The 27,423-nt window shown below is 52.9% G+C and overlaps 1 protein-coding gene across 2 annotated transcripts in view; it reads right to left on the reverse strand.

Moving 5' to 3' along the window:
- Window positions 1-25,828, reverse strand: part of EDA (ectodysplasin A) — an 88,790-nt gene extending 62,962 nt beyond the window's left edge. The window contains exon 1 of one of the 2 annotated variants that reach the window (XM_054169723.1): window positions 25,415-25,828. In XM_054169723.1, coding sequence (XP_054025698.1) covers window positions 25,415-25,705 — 291 coding nt within the window. In that variant the 5' untranslated portion in view covers window positions 25,706-25,828. The remainder of the gene's footprint in view (window positions 1-25,414) is intronic. The other variant, XM_054169722.1, reaches the window with a different exon arrangement.
- Between the last annotated feature and the right edge of the window lie 1,595 nt (window positions 25,829-27,423).

Consider the following 27,423-nt stretch of genomic DNA (forward strand, 5'->3'; position numbering starts at 1 on the left):
AAACACTACATGGTTGCCTCTTCCTAGGTGTCATGAACAATGTTGGCTTCCTACCCTCAGTCTAAGCCCTTTCAAGGCGGACACCAGAGTACAGCAGCCAAGATGGTGCAAACTTCCCTGCAGCTGCTGTGCAAGCCCTGCTCTGGCAGTGCCATCATTATGTGCAGGCTTGGACTTTGGCACCCTGGAGTTGAGAGGCACAGAGGGCTTGCACCCCTTCCTCAGTCATCACTGCTGGATAAAGCAGGGCTAGGAGACCTGTGAAAGCCCTAGGCTTTGCAGGTGACAGGTCTGAAGCTGCAGAGCTCAGTGGAGCTCTCAGAAACCTGTCCCCAGGAGTGGGATGACCCTACCACTGCCAGGGCAGAAACTGGATCCCGATGGCAGCGTTCCGCTCCCTGCCTGTGTTTCAATGCCCAGATGTCTTTTTACTTACAAAGGAGTGAATGCCCCCAAAACTCAGGTCATGGTAACTTCAGAGATGGATGGAAGCAGACAAGGCATGGAATTCTCAGCAGCAGAGTCACATTGAGACATGCAGAGGGGAGGACTAGGCCACTTGAGCACTGCACCTTGTACTGCAGCGCAGGAAAGAAGAATCAAGGAATGGTTTGGGTGGGAAGAGATCTTCAAAGCTCATCTAGTCCAAACTCCCAGCACTGAGCTAAGAGGTAGGGATATCTGCAACTAGATCAGCTTGCTCAAGAGCCCCAAACAACCTAACCAGGAATGGTTCCTAGGATGGGGCATCTACCACCCCTCTGGGCAAGCTGGGACAGTGTTTCACCACAGTGTAAACAATGTCCTCTTACCCAGCCTAAGTCTCCCTCTTTCTGTTTCAAACCATCACCCTTCTCCTGTCACAGCAGGTCCTGCTAAAAAGTCTGTCCTCAGCTTTCTTAACAGGGCTCTTTAAGTACTGAAAGGCCACAAGAAGCTCTCCCTGTCGTCTTCTCCAGGCTGAACAACCCCAACTCTCTCAGCCTGTCTTTACAGCAGAGGGCTCCAGCCCTTGGATCATTTTTGTGGCCTCCTCTAGCCCCACTCCAACAGGTCCATGTCCCTCCTGTACAGAGCAATGTACATGGCACATGCACACAGTGCTGCCCTTTCATCATTCACAATGGAACTACCTCAGAACTGCACAGGGTGTCCTGGGAAAGGTTCTCACTGCTCGAGTAGGGATGAAGATGAAGGGTTCCATTTCCAGACCAGGCTGCAGCAGTCATCAAGTCTGGGTATGGGAATGTTCTGCTGCCTTGGCCCTTCCTGGAGCTTGGATAGGAATGAAAGATGAATTTAATGGTAGTACAGGTGGTAAACAATGAGCTGGATGAGTAGGTGGATGTGAACATCACAACCCAGACTGAGCACTGACCTGCACAAATCTGCAGCTAGCACAAGCCCTGTGAACACAAGATGCAGCATCACAGAGACCAAAGACACTCAACTGCCTGCAGGGAGCCCCAAAATAGAACCACAGAATCACAGCATTGTGAGGGTTGGAAGGGACCTCAAGGATTACTTAGTTCCAACCCCCCTGCCATGGGCAGGGACACCTCACACTACAGCAGGCTGTCCAGAACCACATCCAGCCTGGCTGCAAAAACTTCCAGGGATGAGGCTTCTACCACTTCTTTGAGCAACTTGTTCCAGTGTCTCACAACCCTCATGATAAGGAGCTGCTTCCTGATGTCTAATCTAAATCTCCCCTCCTCTAGCTTGGATCTATCTTCCCCAGCCCTACCCCTCCCTGGCACCCTCAAAAGACCCTCCCCAGCTTTCTGGTAGATTCCCTTCAGATCCTGGAAGGCCACAATTAGGTCTCCTCAGAGCCTTCCCTTCTCCAGACTGAACAACCCCAACTCAGCCTACCCTCACAGGAGAGCAGCTCCAGCCCTCTGCCCATCCTCATGGCCCTTCTCCAGACACCTTCCAGCACCTCCAGATCTTTCTTGTAGCAGGGGCTCCAGAAGTGGACGCAGTGCTCCTGTGGAGTCCTATCACTCCCCGACACCCTCCGAAGTCCCTCCCCGGCTTTCCTGTAGGCTCCCTTCCGATCCTGGAAGGCGACAAAGATGCAAAGCACACCGAGGCATCCCTTGCCCCTTGTTCCTCACTGGAGATGCCAAGCGTGCTGGAGATGCCCCCGTGACGAGCTGGGGGGGGCAGGGGGCGCCCGGGGAGGGCGGCTGAGAAAGGCCAGGGACATACACGCAACGCTGCCCGGCGCGGCCCCGGAGCCAGGCGGCTCTGCTGGAGGCCCTGCTGGTTTCCACATCGCCCCTCGGCTACCAGCACTCCCGCAGCCCAGTCACGTCCTGCAGCCCGGCGTGAGCTGACACCGCTGGCTCCTCTGAACCCCAGCCTGGGTCTGTCTGGGGGTGGGGATGCCATCCATTGCCCCCCCCCCCCCAAACCCAGACAGGCACCCCCAAGCAAGCCCCATAGGGCACCCAGCTTCTTCCTCTGCTTCCTCAAACTTGGCAGGTTCCATCTCTCCCTGCACTTAGCCCAACTCCTGCTTTGTTTGGGGGGGTTGGGATGGGCTTGGGGGTTTGATTTTATTTCAATCCTAGAGCCCAAACTCTGCTTTGTTAGGGGTTTTGGGCTGGTTTGGGGGTGGGTTTGTATTTTATTTTCTCCTTAATCCTATGTTTAAAGTCGTATATTGTTCCAAAGCTTCCTTGTTTCATGTCATTGTTTGTTGCTGTGCTTGAAAGTTGGCACATATTTCTTCAATTACAGATTTATTTGGGCTATTTGTTGAATAAAGATTATTCTTGCTAAAAGCTAAATAAAGTTTCACAAAAAAGCTCACACATCCCCATCCACAACAACAACAAAAAAATACAATGCCCCTGTCCAGAAAGAAATAAAAAGGGGGGGGGGGGAGAGAAAAAAAAGAGAAAAAGGGTTGCACAAAGCATTTCAAAATCACTCCAATTCATTATACAATAAATCCACACACAAAATAACCAAGGCCTGGCCAGAATACATCATAAAACCTCATTACAACACTTTCAGACCCCAGCTTCAAAGCAGCAACACAAAGCCTCCATGAAAAAAACCCTTGGCCCTCAAAAAAAATAATAAATAAATTGCCAACAGCGTGGCTGGAGAGACTCCCTGGTCCCTCCCAAGAGCCTCCACAACTCCAAGCAGCACCCATGGGTGCCAGCTCTCTGCCCTCTTGGCTCTAAGCCCACAGCGGCTGCCGGCCAGCGGGGTCCTCCCCTGCCTCGGGCTCAACCCGTTGCCATTGTGCAGCTCCTCGTGGCTGGAGCGAAGATGCTCCCTCACGGCCCCAGCATCACATAAAAGAGCTGGCAAACCACGGGGCCCGAAGGCGAGCAGGGCTTCCAGCAGCATCAGGAGGAGTCAGCACAATTGCTCCACGAGCCCCGAAAGCAGAGCCCCAGCCCTTCATTAAAGCATCGGGAGGAGCTTCGAAGCGCCGCGGAGCCTTCCAGAGCCCAGCACATTAATAACCGGCTTGATGACGGTGACGAGTTGGCTTTCCAAAGCCCAGCCAGTGAAGAAAAGAAATCCTTGCAGTTTGCCATGAGGTTTGGGGCAGAAAGTCGTGTTGCAATGCCATCAGGGAATCCCAGCCATGCAAAAGCATCCCCAGCGCTCCCGGGCTCGGCGACAGCCCTTGGCTCCAGCGGCAAAGCACAACGGCAGCCCTGGCCGGTTTATGGAGTGGTTTGAGTTGGAAGGGATCTTTAAAGGTCATCTAGTCCCACTCCCCTGAAGTGAGTAGGGACATCTTCAACTATTCAGGCTGCTCAGAGCCCTGTCTAACCTGACCTGGAATGTATCCAGGGATGGGACATCTACCACCTCTCTGGGCTACCTGATTCAGGCACCGCAAGGGCATCCCAACCTGCTGCAGAAGATGCTTTAGCAATGGGATTGGCCTAGATGATCTCCGGAGGTTCCTTCCAACCTCCACCATTCTGTGACTATGACAGGGGCATTTGTTATCCAACTAAAACTGCCACCTTCCCTGTCACACCACAACTAGTTTTGGCTAAACCTTCTCCAATCCCAAGCCAAGAAGCCACGGTGTGAAAGCCATGCCAGCACGCACAATGCCACTCTTACCTCCAGGTCAGCTTGTGGTTATGTGCGAGGGTCTCCATCCCTGAGCAATCTTTGCTGCTCCAGTGCACTGCAATACCCAGGGCAGTGGTGGAGTCACCATGCCTGGAGGGGTTTCAAAGCCATGCAGATGTGGTGCTGAGGGACATGCTTTAGGGATGACCTGGCAGCACTGGGTTAACAGTTGGACTTGATGTTAAAGTTCTCTTCCAACCTAAATGTTTCTGTGAAAGACAGCCCAGCTCATTTATAACTCCACAACTCCTTGATTCTCTCCATTGACCAGACTTTGGCATTTTGGGGCATATTTTTCTCATGTTAAGTGCCATAAGGAAAGCTCCAGGACGGAGTGGCTGCCATGCACCAGCTGCCCCGTGCTCCCAAAAGCTTTATGGCTGCAGTTACCTACTCCCCTCTGAGCAGCAGCTGTCCATGTGGATTCAGTTATTCCAGAACAGCTACTCTGACACGGCGCTGGCCAGAAACCCTCCGTGCAGAGAAGCCCTCAGCAAACAGCAAAGAGCCAAGAGAGATAAGGAGGAAAGCCGATGGCAACGTCCAAGACACGCCAAGTTGGGTGTGACATTGCTCTCGGGCTCAGCTGAGCAAGGAAAACTCTGGACTAATGCTAGGAAGACCCTGCTGAGAGGGATGAGGCTATGGAACAGCTTTCCAAGAAACATGGAAGCGGAGGTGGCTCTGCTGCCCAAAGGGGAAATGAAGAGGAGCAGCAGAAGGAGGACCACAGTGGTGAGGTCTATATCCTGACAGCCCAGGTGCCCACAGACGTTTCCCACCAGGATAAACTCCTTTGCTGAATTAAAGTAAGCTTCTGCAGCTGATGCCACAGGCTGGGGGACAGGGAGGGGACAAAGGCATCTGAAGGACAAAGACCCTTGAAAGGGCCCTTGGGGAGAAGAGCCAAGATGAAGAGAAGTCATCTCCACCCCAAAGCAGGGGTTAAAGCTATTTTTTCCCTGCCACTTCAAGCACATAATCACTTGCATTAGCTGCTAGAGACTCCTCCCTCCCGATTCTCCACCAAGCACATTGTCCCACCAGGCAGAGCAGTATGAACTCATCGTGGTTTCCCAACCCTGACCGGGGGCTCCTCCAGCTACTGGCAATACATTTAATAAGTTATTATGCAAATAAAATAATAATAATAATAATCATAATAAAAGAAAAACCCCAAACCCAACAACAAAAAAACCAACAACTGGACTTAGCCAAGGGAAATATGCTGTGGCTCCCCAAGTCCCATCTGCATCGCAGCGAGGAGCTCAATGAACTTTAAAATCCTTATTGTCACCACAATGGGCAATGTTCTATTCTCGTTTGGATCTGTTCCTCCTGAGCCTTAGCTTCTCATTTGTGGGTATTTTTAGACCTTCCTATCCCACTCCTCATTATGAAACTCTGGAGCTGCAGATTGATTTATTTCTTAAAAGCAAGTTGCTGTTTGCCCAATAACAGCTTTAACAAATTTGTTCCACCTGCTCAGTTATGCTCCCAACGTCTTTTTTGTGGTTTCCTTGAAGTTTTTTTTCATCCAAACCTCAAAGACTCGCAGCTCAGCATTAAAAGACAAGCTCAGCATCAGCACTACCACTCACAATTCAAATGCTGCTCCAAATTACTGCAAGCTTTCAGGCCTAAGTCGATACAGACAGCGAGATGATGAAGCGTAATGGCTGCGGGCACAGGCACGCTCTGCACAGGGCATTCTCCTACTGGAAGCCCTACCTCGGCAGCATGCAGGGCTTGCTGCATCAGCCCCAGCATCTTCCACCATCACCTCAGCTAACCTCAGGCACCAGTTACAAACAGATCTATTAAAAAAAACCTACCCATATATATGTTTGATGATCTTACACACATTCAGAGGAGCCCGGGAGTTTTTAATCACACCAGCATGTGTCAGACACCCCCGGGAAAGACGACAGCGTGCAAGGGATCCTTCTGGTCTGGAGGTGGTGGATGCCATGAACCTCCCTCCCCTTTTTATTCCAATAGGCAGCACTTTGACCACAAAGCATGAAAGGGAATCTTGGTGCTTTGGCCCCATCCCTGGAAAGATCGGGGCTGGCGAGAGGCTGGCCCCAGGTTGCCCAGGGAAGTGGTAGATGCCCCACCCCTGGAAACATTCCAGGTGAGGTTGGATAGGGCTCTGAGCAACCTGCTGTAGTTGAAAATGTCCCTGCTCTCTGCAAGGGGTTTGGACTAGATGAGCTCTAAAGGTCCCTTCCAAGCCAAATCATTCCATGATGATATGATTTTCATTAGCCTGATGACAAGCAGCTTTCTTGCACATCCAGCTGAGGAGCTTGATGGCTCGGTAACAGCAGATGTACAGTCACCTCAGCAGCCAGAAATCACCTGTTATGGCAGCTCTTCAGAACTAGGACAATAATTTATGTTCTCAAACCACTCCAGCTGCTAATTCTCAAAGAGGTCAAAACAGAAGCATGGAATGCCAGGAGAACCCAATGCATTCAGCCTTTCACATGAAACCAGAACCCCAGGGTGATAAGCAGCTCCATGGAGGAGGACCTGAGAACACTGCTGGACAGGTTCACTATGAGGCAGAAACAGACTCTTGGGATCAAGAAGGCAAACAATCTCCTGAGGTGCATTAAGAAGAGTGTGACCAGCAGGTCAAGGGAGGTTCTCCTTCCCCTCTGCTCTATTGAGGCCACATCTGGGGTACTAGTTCCAGTTCTGCGCTCCCCAGTTCAAGAGAGACAAGGAACTACTGGAGGGAGTCCAGCAGAAGCTACAAGGATGCTGAGTGGACTGCAGCATCTCTCTGACAAGAAGAGACTGAGAGACCTGGGGCTGCTGGATCTGGAGAAGAGCAGCCTGAGAGGACATCTTCTCCATGCTGACCAATAGCTAAAGGGCAGAGGGCAAGAGGATAGGGCCAGACTCTTGTCAGTGGTGCCCAGCAACAGCACAGGGGGCAGTGGGCACAAATGGGATCCCAAGAGGTGGAAGGGACCTCTGGAGATCACCTAGTCCAACCTCTCTGCTAAAGCAGGGTCACTCACAGCAGGTTGCCCAGGATCATGTCTAGGTAGGTTTGGAATCTCTCAAGAGAAGGAGACTCCAGACCTCCCTGGGCAGCCTGTCCCAGTGTTGTATTTTCACACAGCTTTAATTCATACCTGACCATAGAAGAAGCCCAAGTCTTAGAAGGATATTTTTCAGCTTTCCAAAGTAATTCCTCAGCAAATATTTCAGAAGCAACCTTTAAATGCAACAATTTATTGGCAGAACACAGGAGCACCCAGGTGTGCATGACAGCTGCCCAGAGTTCTGCTTCATTTATGTGGAAATAGATTTTAAACTAAAAAAGGGGAAATTCAGACTAGATATGAGGAAGAAAGGTTTGACACTGAGGGTAGTGAGACACTGGCCCAGGTTGCCCAGGGAGATGCGAGATGCTCCACGGCTGCAACCATTCCAGGTCAGGTTGAACAGAGCTCTGAGCAACCTGCTCTGGTTGAAGATGTCACTGCTCAGTGCAGAGGATTTGGACCAGATGAGCTTTAAAGGTCCTTTCCAACCCAAAGCACAGTGTGATTCTGTGATCTGTGGAGGGCTGTCTGTAGCCTGAGGGTGAACCAAAAGCTGAAAGTCATCAGGGTGTTGGAGAAAGCAATGAACAGAAGAAGAGCAGCAGAAGGGAAGTCCTACCACAGACATACAATCTGCACGTGCACTCTCCTGCCTCTCTCCAGCCCTTGAAGCAGGAGCTGTTCCTCCCAGCCATCACAGATTTGAGTGACAGCTTTACAGGCCTGAAAGCCATTTGGTGTTGGGAACCCACAGCACGACACAGCCCGCGCCGTCCAGACACGAGCCCCCAACGCCGGGTGCTGCGCAGAGCTGTCAACATCCTGCACCCACAGACCGAACTGAGGACCTACAGAGCTGCCTGCAACACCCTCTGCTGCCTCCAGCCTGACAGAAACAGCTCTGAAATCTGACAGAGCTCCAAAACTTTCAAGTCAGTCCTTTCTTGCTGCAGAACAGACCCAGGCTGGCCAGAGGAGCAGCAGGTAGCACCACGCTGTCCATCCAGAGGGAAAAGCACCCACAAAAGTGGGCAAGGCTTGGAGAGGTTGAGGTTGCTCAGCCTGGAGAAGGCTTCAGGGAGAGCTGATAGTGGCTTTTCAGTGCTTGAAGGGGCCTGCAAGAAAGATGGGACTTCTGAGCAGGGCCTGTCGTGACAGGACAAGGGGTGATGGTTTCAAATGAAAAGAGGGAAATTTAGACTAGATGGAAGGAAGAGTTTTTTATGCTGATGGTGGTGAGACCCTGATCCAGGTTGCCCAAAGAGCTGGTAAATGCCTCATCCCTGGAAACATTTGAGGTCATAAAATGGTTTGAATTAGACAAAAACCTTTAAAGATCATCTAGCCCAACCCCCCTGCACTGAGCAGGGACATTGTCAAGTAGAGCAGGTTGCTCAGAGCCTCTAACAACCTGGCCTGGAATGGTTCCAGGGATGGAGCATCTAACACCTGTCTGGGCAACCTGGGCCAGTGTCTCACCACCCTCAGCGTAAAAAAAATGTCTTTTCTGTGTCTAGTCTGTATCTTCCCTCTTTTAGTTGAGCCCCACCACCCCTTGACACATCTCTCTTCCCTGTGGACAACAATCCTGGTAGATCGTGATGGAGAAAACGTTTTGTAGCTGAAGAGCCCAAACTCATCTCAAACCGACCCCTGGTTCATCAAGTCTGCACAACTTACTGCACCTAAAGTTGAAACTGAGCACTCTGTGAGCCTGTTCATCCTTCCTGCAACTCAAGGTGTCAAACACATCTTCAGTAGCTTTCAGTAAACCTCCATCAACACAGCTTCCTACAGCAGCTCTTCCTAAATCCCTCATCTTAAAGTGTGAAGGCTGTAAGCACAACCAGCCCAGCTATAGTAACCAACCTAAAAGCTACCACAGCAGCTGCTGCATGGGACTAACATCATGGACAACCTCTTCAGTCCCTAAACCTCTGGTAAGCACCATAAAATTTCCCCATAGAAATCCAAGATATTCAAACCCAGAGCGCTGGCCTAAAAAAAATCCAACACAAAGCCAGGAAACAACCCCCAGAAACTGCCCCAAAGTGTTGTGACCCTGGAAGCAGCCATCAGCCTGACACGCTCACACCAGAGCCCACAGCACAACCCAAGAAGCAACCCATGGGGCTGTCCAGCTCACTCCATCTCTTCTCTGCCAAGCTGTTCCCAGAAGCACAACTTATCTGTGCTTTTCCCTCACAACCAACCTCCTGACTGGCAGGGCCATTTAATCTAGGTCCATTGTGGGACAAGACCAAAAAGAAAAAGCAAAGGAAGAAGAGGAGAAGCAATAACTCCAGCTCAGCCCTGCAGATGTGAGGCACATTTCACGTTGTCAGCATTTGATGTTGACACTGTCATCTGCCCTGCAGCTAGAAGACAGCCGTGGAAGCAACCCCAACTAAACCAAAGCTTCCCCACTGCAGAGCTTTCCTGCAAGGAGTCACAGCTCCAGGCTCATGTTTCTTACACCCTCCCTTGCACAACCACCCTCCCAGCCCGAGCTCACGATGTCCGAGGGCTCGGGATCACGCACGCCAACGATGTCAGAGCATCCTGGATGCTCTTTGGACCAACTTCAACGTCAGTGTCCTCCTGCATCGTGCCCATGAATACTGAAAGCCAGGATCAGAATTATCACTACCACTTTATAAACAGAATTACTGACTTTTCAGAGCAGAGTGTCCCTATGTCATACAAACGCAGTCTGGCTTCATGCTCCAACCAAGCAGAAGGCCCAGGACAGACAGGGTGGCAGGTGAACACATGGCATGGTGGCCCACCTCCTGCAAGCAGCATTCAAGACCAGCTCCAGGGCAAGGCAATGCCATGAAGTCCAGCTGGGATGGGAAGAATTGGATATTAGGAACAATTTAATCCCTCAAAGGCTTGTCAAGCCCTGGAACAGTCTGCTCACCCAGCACTGGAGTCCCCATCCCTGGAGGGATTGAAGAGCATGGTCCAGTGGTGACCTGGCACTGCTGGGTTGGACTTCATGATCTTAGAGGCCTTTTCCAACCTAACCAATTCTGTCATTCAATGAAAGTTGGCTCTTTGGGTGCCATCCCTACAGCACCCACAGCATACATCCTGCTGCACAAGCTCTGTCCCTCTGTCCTCTCCAACCCCAAACTTTCACTGCCCAAACCCAGGGTTTACTCCTGGTTGTTTCTAAGCTGCTGCTTTGCGTGCCCTCTACCAGCCCTGTGAACTTAACACAGAATCACGAATGGTTTGGGCTGGAAATGACCTCCAAAGGGCATCTAGTCCAACCCCCATGCAGTCAACAGGGGCATCCTCAACTTGATCAGGCTGCCCAGAGCCCTGTTAAGCCTCACCTTGTGTATCTCCAGGGATAGGGCCCCAACCACCTCCCTGAACAACCCAAACCCATCAGCCCAAACCTTTCAATTCTAGAGCTTTTAAAGCATTATGAACTATCTAACTCTAGCTGGCTTCACTCTAATGAACCACTAAATGCCAAGTAGTCAAACAAAGAGCAGAAATCATTTGCTATCTTGACACTGCATCTGCTCACAAACCCTGCAGTGGTTTGGGGTTTTTTTGGGTGGTTTCTTTTTTTGTGTGTGTGGCTATTGTTCCTGGGGTTTGGGCTCTTTGAGAGAGCACTCTCAAGGATAACAAAATCCCTGGGTAAACATGTCAGGGGGACCTTCCCTGTCAGCCATCCCCTCGGGGTGTGATTGCTGCTCACGACAGAAAAATGATTGCTGCTTGCCAGATTTCAGAGAGCAAATGTGGATCCCCCCTGCAAGATACCTGGCATTGCTCTTGTACATCAGCAGGGATAGTTAACTGCTTCAGTACCTGATCCAGACAAGGAGCTTGAAGCCAGCTTCACTGGGACCTGACTGAAAGTTTAACTGCCCCAACCACCCCCATCCTCTATCATTTGTGCCCATTATCTCTTGTCCTGTCACTGGGCACCACTGACAACAGTCTGGCCACATCCTTTTGACCCTTGTCCTTTAGCTATTGATCAGGATTGAGCAGATCCCCTTTCAGGCTGCTCTTCTCCAGGCTGAACAGTCCCAGGTCTCTCAGCCTTTCCTCCTCAGAGATGCTCCAGGCCCCTCAGCAGCTTTGTAGCCTTCACTGTACCCTCTCCAGTAGTTCCCTGTCTCTCGACCTGGGGAGCCCAAAATTGGACACAGCACTCCAGATGTGGCCTCATTAGGGCAGAGAAGAGGGGGAGGACAACCTCCCACAACCTGCTGACTTAATGCATCTTAGGACACCAATGTCTTCCTTGGCCACAAGAACACATTACTGCCTCTTGGGGAATTCTTAGTCCACTAGCACTCCCAGGTCCTTCACAGAGCTTCTTTCCAGCTAAGGTTATCCTCAAAAGCAAGAGAAAAATCCACCTGGCAGCCTAGGGAGCAAAGAGCTGAGAGCAATCAGCTGTATCTAGATTTCCTTGGCAAATCCAGGCTGTTGGAAATGTAGGACAGAGTCTAGAGCTCTGTGGTGCTTGATTTGGGGCTTGGGCTTTTTGATTCTCAGAAAGCTTGATTCTTGGGTGCACCATGAAGAAGGTGACCAGCAGGTTGAGGGATGTTCTCCTACCCCTACACTCTAAGCCTAGTGAGGGCACAGCTGGAGTCCTGGGTTCCCCAGTTCAAGAGAGACAGGAAACTACTGGAGAGAGTTCAGCCAAAGGAGTCCAAACAACTCCTTTCAACAGCAAGTTGCTCAGCCTACAGCAAAGAAGACTGAGGGGACCTTAGAGCTGCCTTCCAATACCTGAAGGGATCCTTACAGGAAGGCTGGAGAGGAACTTTTCATGGGGGTGTCTGGAGACAGGGCAAGGAGGAATGGGGTTTGAAGCTGAGGGAGAGTAGGTTTGGCATGGATCTTGGGAAGAGGCTCTTCAGTATGAGGGTGGTGAGACTCTGGAATAGGCTGCCCAGGAAGGTTGTGGAAGCCTCCTCCCTGGGGGTGTGCAAGGCCAGGCTGGATAAGGCCTTGAGCAGCTGAGTCTAGTTGAGAGGTGTCCCTGCCCATGGCAGGGAGGGGTTGGAGCAGATGATCTCTAACCTTCCTTCTAACCTGAGCCACTCTGTGACAGATGAAGACTCCAGGCCAACACTAAAGATGTGGCTAAAAGGATGACCCATGAATCCTTTAAACATTACAACACTTTCACACTTTACATTTCCCAGCACACAGAAAAGTCTCCTTTCCAACTCTGAAGGACAAAACCTCTTTTAATTTACTCCAGACACAAGCTGGGCTTCCCCTCACCCCAGGACCCCTCAGCCAGGATCCCAGGCTTCCCAGCAAGGGCTAACCCCCAAATCCAGCAAGCACCAACAAGCCCACCCATAACTCAGAGGCAGCCAACCTACAAGTTTACCTCATTCTCACTAAAAAGGTATTAACAGCTGCAGTTAGCACCCAGCCCTTTGTGTGTTTTTCATCTCTGGATACACCTCATCAGATTTGCAGGTCCAGCAAATCCCTCAAGTCTTGTGAGAAGCAGCTGAGGTTGGTTAGTCTGGAGAAAAGGAGGCTGAGGGGAGACCTCATTGCTCCCTACAGCTCCCTGAAAGGAGGTTGGAACCAGGTGGGGTTCAGCCTCTCCCCTCAAGGAACAAGCAACCAGACAAGAGGAAATGGCACCAGGGGAGGTTTAGGTTGGGCATGAGGAACAATTTCTTCCCCAAAAAGGGTTGTCAAGCCCTGGAACAGGCTGCTCAGGGCAGTGGTGGAGTCTCCACCCTGACAGGGTTTAAAAGCCATGGAGATGTGGTGCTGAGGGCCATGGTTTAGCAGTGAGCTGGCAGTGCTGGGTTAGTGTTTGGAGTCGATGATCTGAAAGGCCTCCTCCAACCAAAACAATCCTGTGATTCTGTGACTCTGGGTGAAACAGCATCACTCTGCAACTACACTGACAAAGAACCATGAAAGTCTCATTTCTGAGGCTGAACTGCCAATTTCCCTCAGTGTCAGCAACAGTTCCAGTTCCAATCGGCTTTAAACGCTTCATTCCATTTCCCTACCCCCATGGGAAAACACAAAACCAAGTGCTAGTTAAGGTTATCAGCAGCAAGATGACTTATTTGCCAGGTTGAAGGAAATAATTGCTCCCAAATTATTTCCTGGAGGAATTTTGCTGAGCCCAGCAGGCAGAGAAGCCTGAAAGGCTCACGCGACGTCTGTTCAGACCATCAGCATCTGCCCCACGTGTGTCCACAGCCCCAAGCCTCCCTGGGAACTGGGAAGAGCTGCTGCAGCTCCATGCACAGGAAAATCAAAGGAAGGAGACAAAGACATTTTTGCTCTCTGCTGGCCAAGGGACACTAAATCTGTGGTTTCTTGCTGTGTATCTGGACACACGACATTGTTTTACCTGCCCTAAGCAGCCCCCTCTTAACTGGGTCAAGCTGGGAGGGAGCAGGAGTGGGGTCAGAGGAGCATCTGTAGCAAATACATCCTAAATACCTTCTTGCCACAGCAAGGGACCACAGGGTGTCAGGGGTTGGAAGGGACCCAAAGAGATCATCAAGTCCAACCCCCCTGCCAGAGCAGGGCCATACAATCTAGCTCAGGGCACAGAGGAACACAACCAGACAGGCCTTGAAAGTCTGCAGAGAAGGAGACTTCACAACCTCTCTGGGCAGCCTGCTCCAGTGCTCTGTGACCCTTACAGTAAAGAAGTGTCCCTTTGTGTTGAGGTGGAACCTCCTGTGCTGCAGCTCACAGCCATTGCTCCTTGTCCTATCCCAGGGAGCCTAAGGCAGTGCTGCAGTCAGAAGCTTTGGTGTCATCTCCTCTCCTTTTGCAAGCCCTTAGTGGGGTTTTCTTCCATCAAGAAAAACCTCCTTGCAGAAATGCTGACTGCAATGGAGATGGAGAACATGGAATCATAGACTGACTGTGGTTGGAACAGGTCCTCAAATGTCATGCAGTCCACCTGCAACCAGAAGAGGTTGTCCAACCTGCCCTGGAATGTTTCCAGGGATGGGGCATCTACCACCTCTCTGGGCAACCCTCAGTGCCATCAATTTCTTCTATCTAGTCTAAATCTCCCTCTTTAAAATCACCAGCTCTTGTCCTGTCACAACAGGCCCTGCTGAAAAGTCTGTCCCCATCTTTCTTACAGGCCACTTTAAGCACCACAAGAAGGTCTTCCTGGAGCCTTCTCTTCTCCAGGCTGAACAACCCCAACTCTCTCAGCCTGGCCTCAGCCCTCTCATCCTTTCTGTGGCCTCCCCTGGCTCTGCTCCAGCAGGTTCACATCCTGCTGAAAAGATTATCTCCATCAATTAAAATGAAACAACCAAAAAACCAAAGGCCAAGGGAAGCCTTATTCTGGAGGACAGGAGATCTCTTCCAAAGGGAGCACCTGGCCACCTCCTGGTGCTGGTGCAGCAGCAAAGGGCTGAGGAAGAAGGAAATGCTCCTTGAGAAGGAATGCCAACATTGAAGTCATTAAAAACATGGAACAGGCAAAGGGTAAGACAACAGCAAAGCTGGGTCAGAATCATGACAAAGTTATTGAGGGAGAAGCAGCACCCAGCTCAACCATCATGGGACAACCAGAAAAGCTGCAAGACATCCAGAGCAGGACCAGAAGCATTATGGTGGTCCCAGCATGGAGCCAGAGCTGCCACGGTTATGGAGAAGACCACAACACAGCAGCTCCTCAGCCCACATAGAGATTGCAATTCTAGACCTGTTCCATGCTTCGAGGTGGATGCAACTAAAGGGCTAGCTTAAACTCTCTACCATCTTCCCCCTTCCCCTTGTTATGTGCCTCAGGAGAGATCTGAAACACAGAGGTGAAGAAAATTGCAAAGAGGGATTAAAGGGGCCAGACAAAGGCAGCACAGGAGGGACAGGGCTGTGACACTGCCCTGGGGACAGGGTATTTAACTCGGCTTTGTCACCAAGAGGCTGCCACTGGGACATTGTGTCTGTTGTAAAGGAGATGAAACCAGCAGGGACAAGGAGGGACTGATCTCCCAAACCCACACTTGCCATGTCTGTGGCTGTCTGGCAGTTCAGTGCTGGCCCACACTTAGCCCACGCAGGGTCCAACCTAGACCCAGCAGCTACCAGCCAGAGCGCCAAAGTCCTGCTGCAAAGCCACACGACACAGAGCCACCACGACCCTGTGCATCACAGCCCCTCACTGTGCCATGCAGCACCTGCTGCAGCACCACGTTAAAGCCAAGCAATGCCACCCCATGCCATGCAACACCTGCTCTGGTGGAGCCATGCCATACCATTTAACATGAGATCCACCACAGCATCATGCCACATGGTGCCCACTGCTGCAAACCACTCAATGCTGCGCAAACCCTGCAGCACAGCCCCGTGCACTGCAGTGCTCACTGCTGCAAAGCCATGCAGGGCAAACCCATGCCATTCCATGCAAAACCCTGCCAAGCAATGCCATGCAACAGTGCCCACCACAGCATCCCGTCACGCGCTGCCCACTGCCGCAAAGCCAGTTCCTCCCTGTGCCATTCCTCCCTGTGCCACACACTGCCCACTGCTGCAAAGCCAGTTCCTCCCTGTGCCACACACTGCCCACTGCTGCAAAGCCAGTTCCTCCCTGTGCCACACACTGCCCACTGCTGCAAAGCCAGTTCCTCCCTGTGCCACACACTGCCCGCTGCCGCAAAGCCAGTTCCTCCCCGTGCTACACGCTGCCCACTGCCGCAAAGCCAGTTCCTCCCTGTGCCACACACTGCCCACTGCTGCAAAGCCAGTTCCTTCCAGTGCTGCCCACTGCTGCAAAGCCAGTTCCTCCCTGTGCCACACACTGCCCACTGCTGCAAAGCCAGTTCCTCCCTGTGCCACACACTGCCCACTGCTGCAAAGCCAGTTCCTTCCAGTGCTGCCCACTGCTGCAAAGCCAGTTCCTCCCTGTGCCACACACTGCCCACTGCTGCAAAGCCAGTTCCTCCCTGTGCCACACACTGCCCACTGCCGCAAAGCCAGTTCCTCCTTGTGCCACACGCTGCCCACTGCTGCAAAGCCAGTTCCTCCCTGTGCCACACGCTGCCCACTGCTGCAAAGCCAGTTCCTCCCTGTGCCACACACTGCCCGCTGCCGCAAAGCCAGTTCCTCCCCGTGCTACACGCTGCCCACTGCTGCAAAGCCAGTTCCTCCCTGTGCCACACACTGCCCACTGCTGCAAAGCCAGTTCCTCCCCGTGCTGCCCACTGCTGCAAAGCCAGTTCCTCCCTGTGCCACACACTGCCCACTGCTGCAAAGCCAGTTCCTCCCTGTGCCACACACTGCCCACTGCTGCAAAGCCAGTTCCTCCCCGTGCTGCCCACTGCTGCAAAGCCAGTTCCTCCCTGTGCCACACACTGCCCGCTGCCACAAAGCCAGTTCCTCCCCGTGCTACACGCTGCCCGCTGCCGCAAAGCCAGTTCCTCCCTGTGCCACACACTGCCCACTGCTGCAAAGCCAGTTCCTCCCTGTGCCACACGCTGCCCACTGCTGCAAAGCCAGTTCCTCCCTGTGCCACACACTGCCCGCTGCCGCAAAGCCAGTTCCTCCCTGTGCCACACACTGCCCGCTGCCGCAAAGCCAGTTCCTCCCTGTGCCACACACTGCCCACTGCTGCAAAGCCAGTTCCTCCCTGTGCCACACACTGCCCACTGCCGCAAAGCCAGTTCCTCCCTGTGCCACACACTGCCCACTGCTGCAAAGCCAGTTCCTCCCTGTGCCACACACTGCCCACTGCTGCAAAGCCAGTTCCTCCCTGTGCCACACGCTGCCCACTGCTGCAAAGCCAGTTCCTCCCTGTGCCACACACTGCCCGCTGCCGCAAAGCCAGTTCCTCCCTGTGCCACACACTGCCCGCTGCCGCAAAGCCAGTTCCTCCCTGTGCCACACACTGCCCACTGCTGCAAAGCCAGTTCCTCCCTGTGCCACACACTGCCCACTGCCGCAAAGCCAGTTCCTCCCTGTGCCACACACTGCCCGCTGCCGCAAAGCCAGTTCCTCCCTGTGCCACACGCTGCCCACTGCTGCAAAGCCAGTTCCTCCCTGTGCCACACGCTGCCCACTGCTGCAAAGCCAGTTCCTCCCTGTGCCACACACTGCCCGCTGCCGCAAAGCCAGTTCCTCCCTGTGCCACACGCTGCCCACTGCCGCAAGGCCAAGCAATGCGAGCCTGCTGCTGGCATCCCACACTTTTCTCCACCCATTTAGGTCTCTGAATGAACAGGATTAAGGAGGGCTCCAGCTGGTGTGCCCCCTCCCCACACTCAAACAGGAAGCACGCCACACGGCACAAAATCACCTGCAGGCTGAGGGATCATTTCTAGTCGCCGGGCTGCTCCTCCTGCTCCAGAGCCACTCTTGAGGCTCTCCCGAGATGTGGAGACTCCAGAGATCAGGCAGAGGTGCAGCTGCAGCGGGACCTGGCCGCTGGCACGGACATTTGGAAGGCATTACAGCCCTGGCATCCCATCAATGCACTCTTGCATATTTAGTACTTTGCACTTACAACAGAATTTTATTCGGGCTTATGGCAAGAGCTTGGTTTAATATCCACCCATCTGCGAGTAATTATTCTGGTTAGAGCAGCGCTCAGGCCCCACTGGCATCAGCACCAGCAGCAGAAAAAACCAGCACAGTCCCAAGGGTCTAACCAGGGGGCTCTTATGACTGCCCCGTGTCAAAGCTGAGGCAAGAGCTTTTATTTCCCTCCCCTATAAAGGCACTTAAGCATTTTACAATCGTGCCCCCAGTCTCCCTCTGAAGCTGCACAATGAACTCTGACAGATTACACCTCCTCAGCCGCACACTCGCCGCACGGAGCGCACCCACACGGAGCTCCCTCGGTGCTTCACGCGCCGGCACACCCCCTCAGCCGCTCGCGCGCAAGCTACCTTCGGCAGCCAGACACCTCCAGAAATAACATCCTCTAAAAAGTGTTGAAAGGTATTAAAATATCGAGTCATTAGCATGTAATGAGGCTGGGAATGGCAGCTCTGCGTGCTCTGAAGCTCTCAGGGTTTGGCTTCCAGTCAAGGAAAATACACTGGATTAGTGGGGGAGCGAAATTAGGGGAGCGCGCGGTTTAATTAGCACTACAAGATACTACACGTGGAGGGAGAGAGCAGGAAAGATTTATGGCGTTATGTGGTAAGGAAAACAATGTTAGGAGGTTAGAATAATATTGGTCTGAAACAGCACCGTGTACTCTTGAGGTGCAAATGGAAGATAACTCTGGAATGCCACCGAGTGTCCTTAGGGACAGGGCCTTGGAGCACTGGCCAAGGGAGAACAGCGGAAAAGCCCCGCAGCTTCGGTCACGTGAGGGGTCAAAAGCCTTGGCAACAACCACCTCCTCCATCAAGGAATTCCATAACTGCTGATAACAAAATAAATCCCTGAGTCCTTGCACCGAGTGGCAGTGTTTATGGAACGAGCAGGGAAGAGAGAGAATCGAGCGGCAAGCGCCGCTCCGGAAGGGGAAGACGAGGCAGCGCTCGGAAGTGCCTGGAGAGGAAGGAAGCACCGTGGTCACGTTGTCCCACAGCCCACCCTCCTTGGGCTAAAGACACAGGTCCTCAGCTCGTCCCTTCAGACACTGACTCACTCAATGCTCTACCACACGTGCTCTGTGCACGCTGCTGAGCTCTTCGCTCTGCTCCCGCTCCTCCCAGCACGGGCAGGACGCTGCCGCTGACCCCCTCCTGGTGAGTCCTTCTCACGTTATTCCTGCCTTTCTGCTTCCAGCACAGGTTGCCCAGGGAGGTGGTGGAAGTCTCACCCCTGGAGGATTTGAAGGCCAGGCTGGATGTGGCTGTGGGCAACCTGCTGCAGTGTGAGGTGTCCCTGCCCATAGCAGGGGGGTTGGAGCTGGATGGTCCTTGAGGTCTCTTCCAACCCTAACAACTCTGTGATTCTATGATAGCAGTCTGCTGAAGCCTGTCCTCCTCCCTAGCCTGGCCATTGCTGGATTAGAACCATAGAAGCATTGTGGTTGGAAAAGGCCTTCAATATCATTAAGCCCAACCATTCTCTAACTCAAACCCATGTCCCTCAGCACCACATCTCTGCCTCTTTTAAATATCTCCAGAAAAGAGTGATCCAACCACCTCCCCGGGGAGCCTGTTTCAGTGCTTGAGAACGCTTTCAGTGAAGAAGTTTCTTCTAACACCCAACCTAAACCTCCCCTGCTGCAACTTGAGACCATTTCCTCTCATTCTGTCTTTCGTTACTAGGGATAAGAAACCAACTTCCACCTGGCTCCAACCTCCTTTTAGGTACTTGTAGAGAGACAGGTGGTCTCCTCTTAGCCTCCTTTTCTCCAGGCTAAATGACCCCAGTTCCCCCAGCTGCTCCTCATAAAACCTGTCCTCCAGACCCTAGACCTGTTCTCCAGACCCTCAATTAATTCCATGCTTGTCCCCACACACTCTCTGGATAGCTAATACAGCTGATATGCTCACAAGCTCAGAGACAAAGCATTTCTTAGCTTCCATCTAATTCTCTCTTAGATGTCAGATTGTTCTTTATTTTACATCTTTGCTACCCTCACCACCATCCCTCATGAGACATACCTGCAGCTGACTTCCACCTGGGGATCCCAGAGCTGCAGTAAGTTCTCTGCCTGAGTTTCCCTGTTTCCAAAGGGGAGCTGCTGAGCTCCAGCCCTTGCAGGTGCAGTGACACCCCACTGCAGACAACAAGGTCTCCATCTCACCTGCTTGGTGTAAGGAGGAGAGAAATACACCCAAACAGCATCATAAAGTGATCACAAAGGTGCCCAAGGCAGGAAGAGGGGCACCAGCTGGGCACTGCCCATGCTACCAAAGGAGATGGTTCCTCCACACACCCAGAGTTAAACCTACACACGGATGCGCCTCAGACCCGTGGGGCAAAGCTCACATCACAAAGTCACTGTCATTCTCCTGCCACTCTCCTGATGCTCTGCACCATTTTCTTCTTTCACAGGAAAAGCTGATGGATCCCTAGCAGACTGTGCACAGAATATTCATAGGAATGGCAGCAGAAATGTGTCTTCTAGTTGTTAGCAGGCAACCTTCTCTTCTCAGCACAGACCCTAAACATCACACAGTCTCAGGAATGCCATCCTCTCCATCAAGGGATGGGCATCACTAAAATGGGGATGAAGGTCACCAGAGCCCTGACATGTTTGTCAGATAGCAACTGTTACCTCCCTTTTTTGCTCTCTAAGAGCTTCCTCCAGCTAGACTCAAGACCACCAAACTGTAATTGGAGGGAAGCCCCACCATGAAGCACAACCCAGCACTATCTACATTCTGGCTGCCTAGAGAGGTGGTAGATGCTCCATCCCTGGAAACATTCCAGGTGAGGTTGGACTGGGCTCTGAGCAACCTCCTCTAGTTGAAGATGTCCATGCTCACTGCAGGAGAGTTGAATTAGATGAGATTTAAAGGTCTCTTCCAACCCAAGCCATGCTGTGATTCTGTTCCACCGTGCCCACCCGGGGTTTCCATCACCTGAGGTCAGAAGTCATGAAATCCCAAAACATGAGCCCTCAACACATACTGAAAGGTTTGTGCCCTGCACAAGTCTCTTCAGAGGAGGCTAATACTGCAGAAGTGTTTCCAGCAAGACACTCAAAGCTTTCAGCACAGTTTCAGTTCAGGCCTGCTCCATCGTGCACCAGGGTAAGCACGCATGGAAGGGCTGAAAGGATGCTCCTGGGGGAGGGAGGAGTCTCTACAGCACCTTTAGAGCCCACTGACAGCACATGGTGTAAATCTCACCTCAGTGCCATTTTTCACTCTGGAACAGGAATTGAGAAGAAATGAAGTTAAAATTGTTTTGCCCTGTTAGTCAACCAAGAGATACCTTGTGACTGAGCCTGGCCAGGCCAGTCCTAGCTTCCAACAGCACTACAACTCTTCTGCTTTTCCACTACATCCTGCCTAGGTGCTCTGGCTAACCTGCAAAGCACCATTTCAGTGTAGAGCTACTTAAACAATGACAACATGATCATGAGAAACACCACACAATTCTTTTGAGGGCAGCAGAAAATACCTGCCCCAAAGTCCTTCTTTTCAGTCACAACCCTTCAGTGGCACAGGGTGGACAACAGGCTGAGTGCGAGTGACAACGCAACGTCCATCCGTCTTGTACAACCAACAGTCAGAGGCCAGTGTGCCACAAGTCTTCTCTGGGTGAAACCACCCCAAATAAAGCACCAAGAATCACCCTGCCACAGCATCCTGACAAGAACCATAGAATGGCTTAGGTTGGAAGTGACCCCAGAGATCATCTACTCCAACCTCGCTGCCACGGGCAGGGACATCTCTCTATGCAACTCAGCTGCTCAAGGCCTTTCCCAGCCTGGCCTTGAAGACCCCCAAGGAGGAGACATCCACAGCCTCCCTTACAATAGGATCAATAAGGTGTTCAAGAGGGGATTGGACGTGATACTTGGTGCCATGGTCTAGTAGTCACAAGGTCTTGGGTGACAGGTTGGACTTGATGATCCTTGAGGTCTTTTCCAACCTTGTTGATTCTATGATTGTATTCTATTCTCCCCATCAAATAAAGCAAATGCTTCAGTCTTGAAGAACACCCCTGGCTGTGCGTTTTTTGTGTCCCTCCCCATGGCAGAGGGCTTGGAGGAGATGTAAACCACTCTAGGATTCTATGATTTTCATTAAACAGCACAAAAAGCAGCATGCAGAGCCTCAGCTGCACCCCCTCACTCTACCCACAACTACTTTCCCTCAAAAGCTTTATTCCTGTAATTTCCTAATCAAATGAGCTTTTAGAGCTAGATAGGAATTAAAAGGGCCTGATGACTGCTGGAAGAGGAGGACCCTGGCTGCTGTGCCAGGAGATAGAGGAGTAAGGTAGGAAAGGGAATGAAAACAGGTTAATGGAGAGTTAGTGGGGATTAGACAAGGTGAGATCAATAAAACCAGCAGGAAAGCAATGATGTTGTTGGGAATGCTGATGGGAGCAGGTTCCTCCCTCGCTGAAGACACCAGGAGTAGAGAAGGAGCGACCACCTTTGGAGGTGGTGAAGGTAAATGCTGGTAACCCATCTCCTGCTCAGCACACTCTTTCAGGTGACTTGGCTGCAGCCACCCCTGGCCAGCCCCAAGCACCTCCATGACAAGTCAGATCTGATGGATACTCGACAGGACTCCAAGAGGCAGACACTGGCAGCTCCTAAGCCCACCTTGGGATGCTCGCGAGGGTGACGCACTTTGCCTGGACCTCAGGAAGAAACAGAGTTTGGCAGAAATGTGGCACAACATAGACTTGCTCAAAGGAGCAGCACTAAAATGAAGCTCAGCTACTACAGGAATGAATTTTTGGACAACCAGACCCCATCTTGTTTCAAGATAAGATAGCCTAACGAGCGGCACGCAGCTCCCTGCTGCCTGTTCCCCGCAAGCACAGCCATTAACAAAGCAGCCCCTAAGGAACACACTGAGAGAACCACTTTGGTGCTCCACAGCACAGCCACCTGAAGGGATTATTTGGACTTCAGAACAGCAGCAGATGTGCCACCTCAGCCCAGATCCTCCATCCCATCTCCAAGGGACAGCAATGGAAGAGTCAATGAATTAAAAGCGGCATTCAACCAAGTTTTCATCTGGAAGCCAAGGAGGTGATGCAACACCCAGCGGCTTCTGGGACAAAGATGTGAACTACAATGCCTCAACCTCTGCCATGAAAAATTGCCCTTGTATCCCAAATGAGTTACATATTCAGCTACCCTGTGAGATAGGGAAGTGGAGGTTATCGAGCTGCCAAATCTCACTCCTGTCATGAGGTCATTTCTGGCCAGCGGCCAGGAGAGATTTGCTTGCCAAGCTCTCGGTGCTGACCATCGCTCCCCATCCTTCCCCCTGCTCCTTTCTCTCCTGCCTCAGGTCAGGAAAAGGGGAAAAAAAAGGACAAAAAATAAAGAAAGAAAATGGGCTCAGGAAGGGGGAATATTTTGTGCTTGTTTCAAATCAGCTTGTAGAATCACAATACAGGCAGCAGCTACTCAGCCTCTACTGCAAATACTCTGCATAGCAAAATGACTGTTTGAGGGCTCGGGGCAGCGTGCTCATCAGGATGCTGGGTCCCCCAAAGGCATCCCAGGTCCCTGGGACAGGGATCTCCTCGATCAGATCCTTGGAAATAACTATTTACTAATTTCTGCCAGTGTCTGTCTCCTGACACAAGGGTATGAGAGAGACTCTGGGCTCACCAGAATCACAGCTTGGCTTCTACAGGCTGGAAAAGTGCTCAGAACACACTCAGGGCTCTAAATTTATGTTATCAACAACCTTTTAAGGAATGCTTTTTTGCAAACAACTCATTTCACTGCTTCAGTCCCAGCAGGGAGAGACTCACAGCACCCTAGGACATGGAAGGTGGCTGGTTAGAGCTGTGCACAGACTGCAGGAGAAAAGGAGCAACAATACCACAAGTATTAACCACACGTTGTCACAGGTTTCCAAACGGGAGCATTTTGCTGCAACCACCCAGGGGGTCCACACACCAGTGGGGAAAAGAAGAGGCAGAAACCAACCTGCTCTTGCACAGTTTAGCCTTAGAAGGTGCTTGGAGCGGGGGGGGAGCAACTCAACAGGCTGCTGCATCTTGCTTGCAGGGCAAGAGGCGGGGGGGGGGGGGGGAGGGGGTGAAATTCCCAGGGCTTTGCGTGCCCATAACACAGGGAAACTTTCTCTCAACCAACTGCTTCAATATGTCCACAGGAATTTTTCATCTTATGCCCGACGGGCCAGATGTAAAATAAAGAAGTAATTAGCGTTACCTTATCTGGAGTATGTCAGCTGCAGCGAGCGACGCTTGGATCTTCGTCCACATCCAGAGACAAACTATCTAACGCCGTAATTTATGGACGCCTCAACTATTTACCCTGGTATTTCATTATACAGGCGCTGGAAAGAAGAGCTCTAAAGACTAAACAGATCCAGCACGATAACACGAAAGGAACTTCAGCCGCATGCTATTACAAGACAACCTAAGAATTCCACCGCCGCATCAAGCCGCTCCAGCTCTATGTTGACACCGCTTAAGCACCGAGGGGCAAAACAAAAGGGATGACCGGACGTCCCGGGATCTCTCCCCTTCAACGCTTTCTTGGGTTTTATCGTCGGAAGCTGGAAATACCCCCTGGAAGGGGCGAGCCCGGCTTTCCCGGGAGCAGCCGAGGCCAGCGAGCAGAACGGCTGCCGGCTGCCAAGTAGGAGGGAAGAGTTTCCAAACTCGCAGCTTTATCAAAGCTATTTTTGTCCGTGCATTGATAACCAGCAAAGCACGGACTGCGAGGGCAGGGCTTTGTGTCTCAGCTGCCCCCTGCCTAAGCCACCCGGCACTTTCGGGGAGCGGGCCATCGGCTCGTGAGGCTCTAAAGGGAGGAAACTCCTTCCTTCAGCTTGTCCTGCTTGCAAGCGAGGTTTCGTGCCTGGAAAAAATGAGCTAAGTTTGGGAGCGGAGGCCCCAGCAACGCTCCTGCTCTCCCAGAGGCTCTCGGGACAAGCAAGCCCCCCCGCCCCGGGCACCATCGCTCGCAGGGGCTGGACGCACCAGTGAGGACAACTGGAGCGTGAAACCAACCTGGTCTTGGACAGGTCAGACTATGGAGGTGCTGGGGGAGGGGGGGGGGGCACATCTCAAAAGGCTGCTGCAACCCACGGCAAAGGGGGATAAAAACATCCAAATAATCCGGAACACCCCAAGACGGCAGAGGCAAGCGTAGGGTGTGCAGGGCTGAGGATTTGCAGCGCTCACCGAGGTGGGATTCAGAGCCGAGCTGCGCAGAGCTCACCGGCTGCAGCCTGCCCCCCTCCCAGGGGAGCAGACCCCCCGGCTCCGGCCGCCTCCTTCCGCCGGTACCGCGCTCACCGCCCCCCGGGGCTGTCGGCAGCGGGGCCGACATGGCGGTGCTGTCACGACAGGCAGCAGGTGGAGCGCAGGCGGCCTTCGGAGCCCCCCGCAGCACCGGCTCCCCCTTCCGCTTCCCAGCCAAGAATACTGAGTTCTCTTCAAATTTAACCCCCGCCAGCGCCGCCCGGGGGCTTTAGCCTCCTTTTTACTCCTCAATAAACACACATTTGGGGTAATCAAGAAGTTGGTCGGAAGAATGGAGACGGGGGACTGCAGGACAGGGGGAAAGGGACGTGGGGCTCCGTGACAAGTGCGGTCCCGCCCGGCCGCGACCCCCCCCACTTCCCAAGCCCGGGACCCACCTGCTGGCGGCGGTCCCCGCCCTCGGCGGGGCGCTGCGGGCGACCGGTGACCGGGGAGCCCGGAGCTGCCGCCGCCGTCCCGTCCCGCCGCGGGGATGCCGCGGGCTGCGGGCCTCGGTCGCGGCGGAGTTCGGAGCGCAGCTCCAGGTAACAGCCCAGCGTCAGGACGTGCAGCGCCAGCGACAGCGCAAAGAAGCCGAGGAAGAGCCGCCAGCTGCCGCCGCCGCCACAGGCGCAAGCACCGCGGGGTGCTGCTGCTGCCGCCGCCTCCGCTCTGCGCTCCGCACCCATGGCCGGCGGGACGGAGCGGCTGGGCGCCGTGCTGCTACTGCTCCATGCTCGGCCGGGGCGAGCCGAGCCGAGCCGAGCCGCCGCGGGGCTGCGCGGCCGGGGCCGCCCCAGCGCCCCGCCAGGGGGCGGGGTTCCACGCGGGGCGGGGCCAGGGCTGGGCTGGGGCGGGGCCGAAGCGCGCCGTGGCCACACCCCGGGGCGGGCAGCAGAGGGCAGCGCGCCGCCCCGCGTGGAGCTAAAGGGATCGGAGGTGGGGTCACCCCGGGGAGGCAGGGACCGAAAGCGGGGTGCTGGCAGGAGGCTGCTTGGGGGGAGGATCAGGTGCATGAGGGAAGGGTTTCAAGAGCAGCTGGAAAAGAAAATCACAGAATGGGTTTGGTTGGAAGAGATCTTTGAGATCATGGAGTCCAGCCCTTAACCCAGCACCGCCAGGCAGCCACTAAACCATGTCCCTCAGCACCACATCTACACAGCTTCGAAACCTCCCCAGGGATGAGGACTCTTACCACTTTTTTTACTGCTCTACTGCTAACACATGCAGCCTGTTCCAGGCCTTGACAACACTTTGGGGGAAGAAATTGTTCTTCATGCCAAATCTAAACCTTCCCTGGTGCAACTTGAGGCCATTTCCTCTTGTCCTTGGCAGAGGAGACTGATCCCAACATGGCTCCAGCCTCATTTCAGGGAGTTAAAAGAACCCCAGGAAGGTCTCCTCTCAGCCTCCTTTTCCCCAAGCTAAACAACTCCAGTTCCCTCAGCCACTCCTCACAAGAATTATGCTCTAGGTCTTCTACCAGTTCCATTGCCCTTCTCTGGACCCACTCCAGGACCTCAATGTCCTTGTAGTGAGGGGCCCAAAAGTGAATGCAGTATTCAAGGTGTAACCTCACCAGTGCCAAGTACAGGGAGGCAATCACTGCCCTGGTCCTGCTGGCCCCACTGTTGTTGATACAAGCCAGGACACTGTTGGCCTGGGCACACACCAGTTCATATTCAGCTGTCAGCCAACACACCAGGCAGTTTCCAGCCACTCTGTCCCAAGCCTGGCACATTCATGGGGTTATTGTGACCCAAGTGCAGCACACAGCTGGACTGTCTTGCTGCCTCTCCTAAATCTCAGGGCTCAGCAGGTGGACCTTAATTCTGTAGGTCCCACCTGGAAGGTGAACACAGCCCTGGGTGCCTAGCAGGTTTTGGAATGTTTGGGGGCAACTGTTAACACCTTCCCCAGGTTTTCAAAGGTTGGTTCTGACTGCTGGGAGCAAATCAAAGGTGGAAAGCAGCCTTAGCAGAAGTTATTCAGGAAGAAGTGTGGGTTTGTAGAGGGAAGACTGTGAACTTCCAGCAAGCAGACTTGAATAAGTTTGGGTCTCTGTCTCTCAGTAAACAAGGAGTGGGAGAAGACATCCAGGGAGGTGGCAGTTCCTCAGTGGAACATCTGCAGACCATCCCTGTGCCGAAGCGAGGTAGAAAGAATAGCATGAGTTCAGCTTGGTCATCTCCAGCACAATAAGGAGCACGCACAGAAAGTATCAATCAGCCCAACCCCTGCTACCAAGTGGAAGGCAAAGAGTCAGAGCGTGTGAGGACAGAGCTGGGAGCAGCGAGGCAGCAGCCACAGGGCAGCAGCAGGACAGACAGACACAGAGAGGGAGGTGTGGGAGATAAGGACACATCAGTGAGGGTGTCGGGAAACAAGGAGAGGGAAGCCAGGTGGT

This window comes from Dryobates pubescens, chromosome 18 (assembly GCF_014839835.1).
Source record: "Dryobates pubescens isolate bDryPub1 chromosome 18, bDryPub1.pri, whole genome shotgun sequence".
NCBI classification, from domain to species: Eukaryota; Metazoa; Chordata; class Aves; order Piciformes; family Picidae; genus Dryobates; species Dryobates pubescens.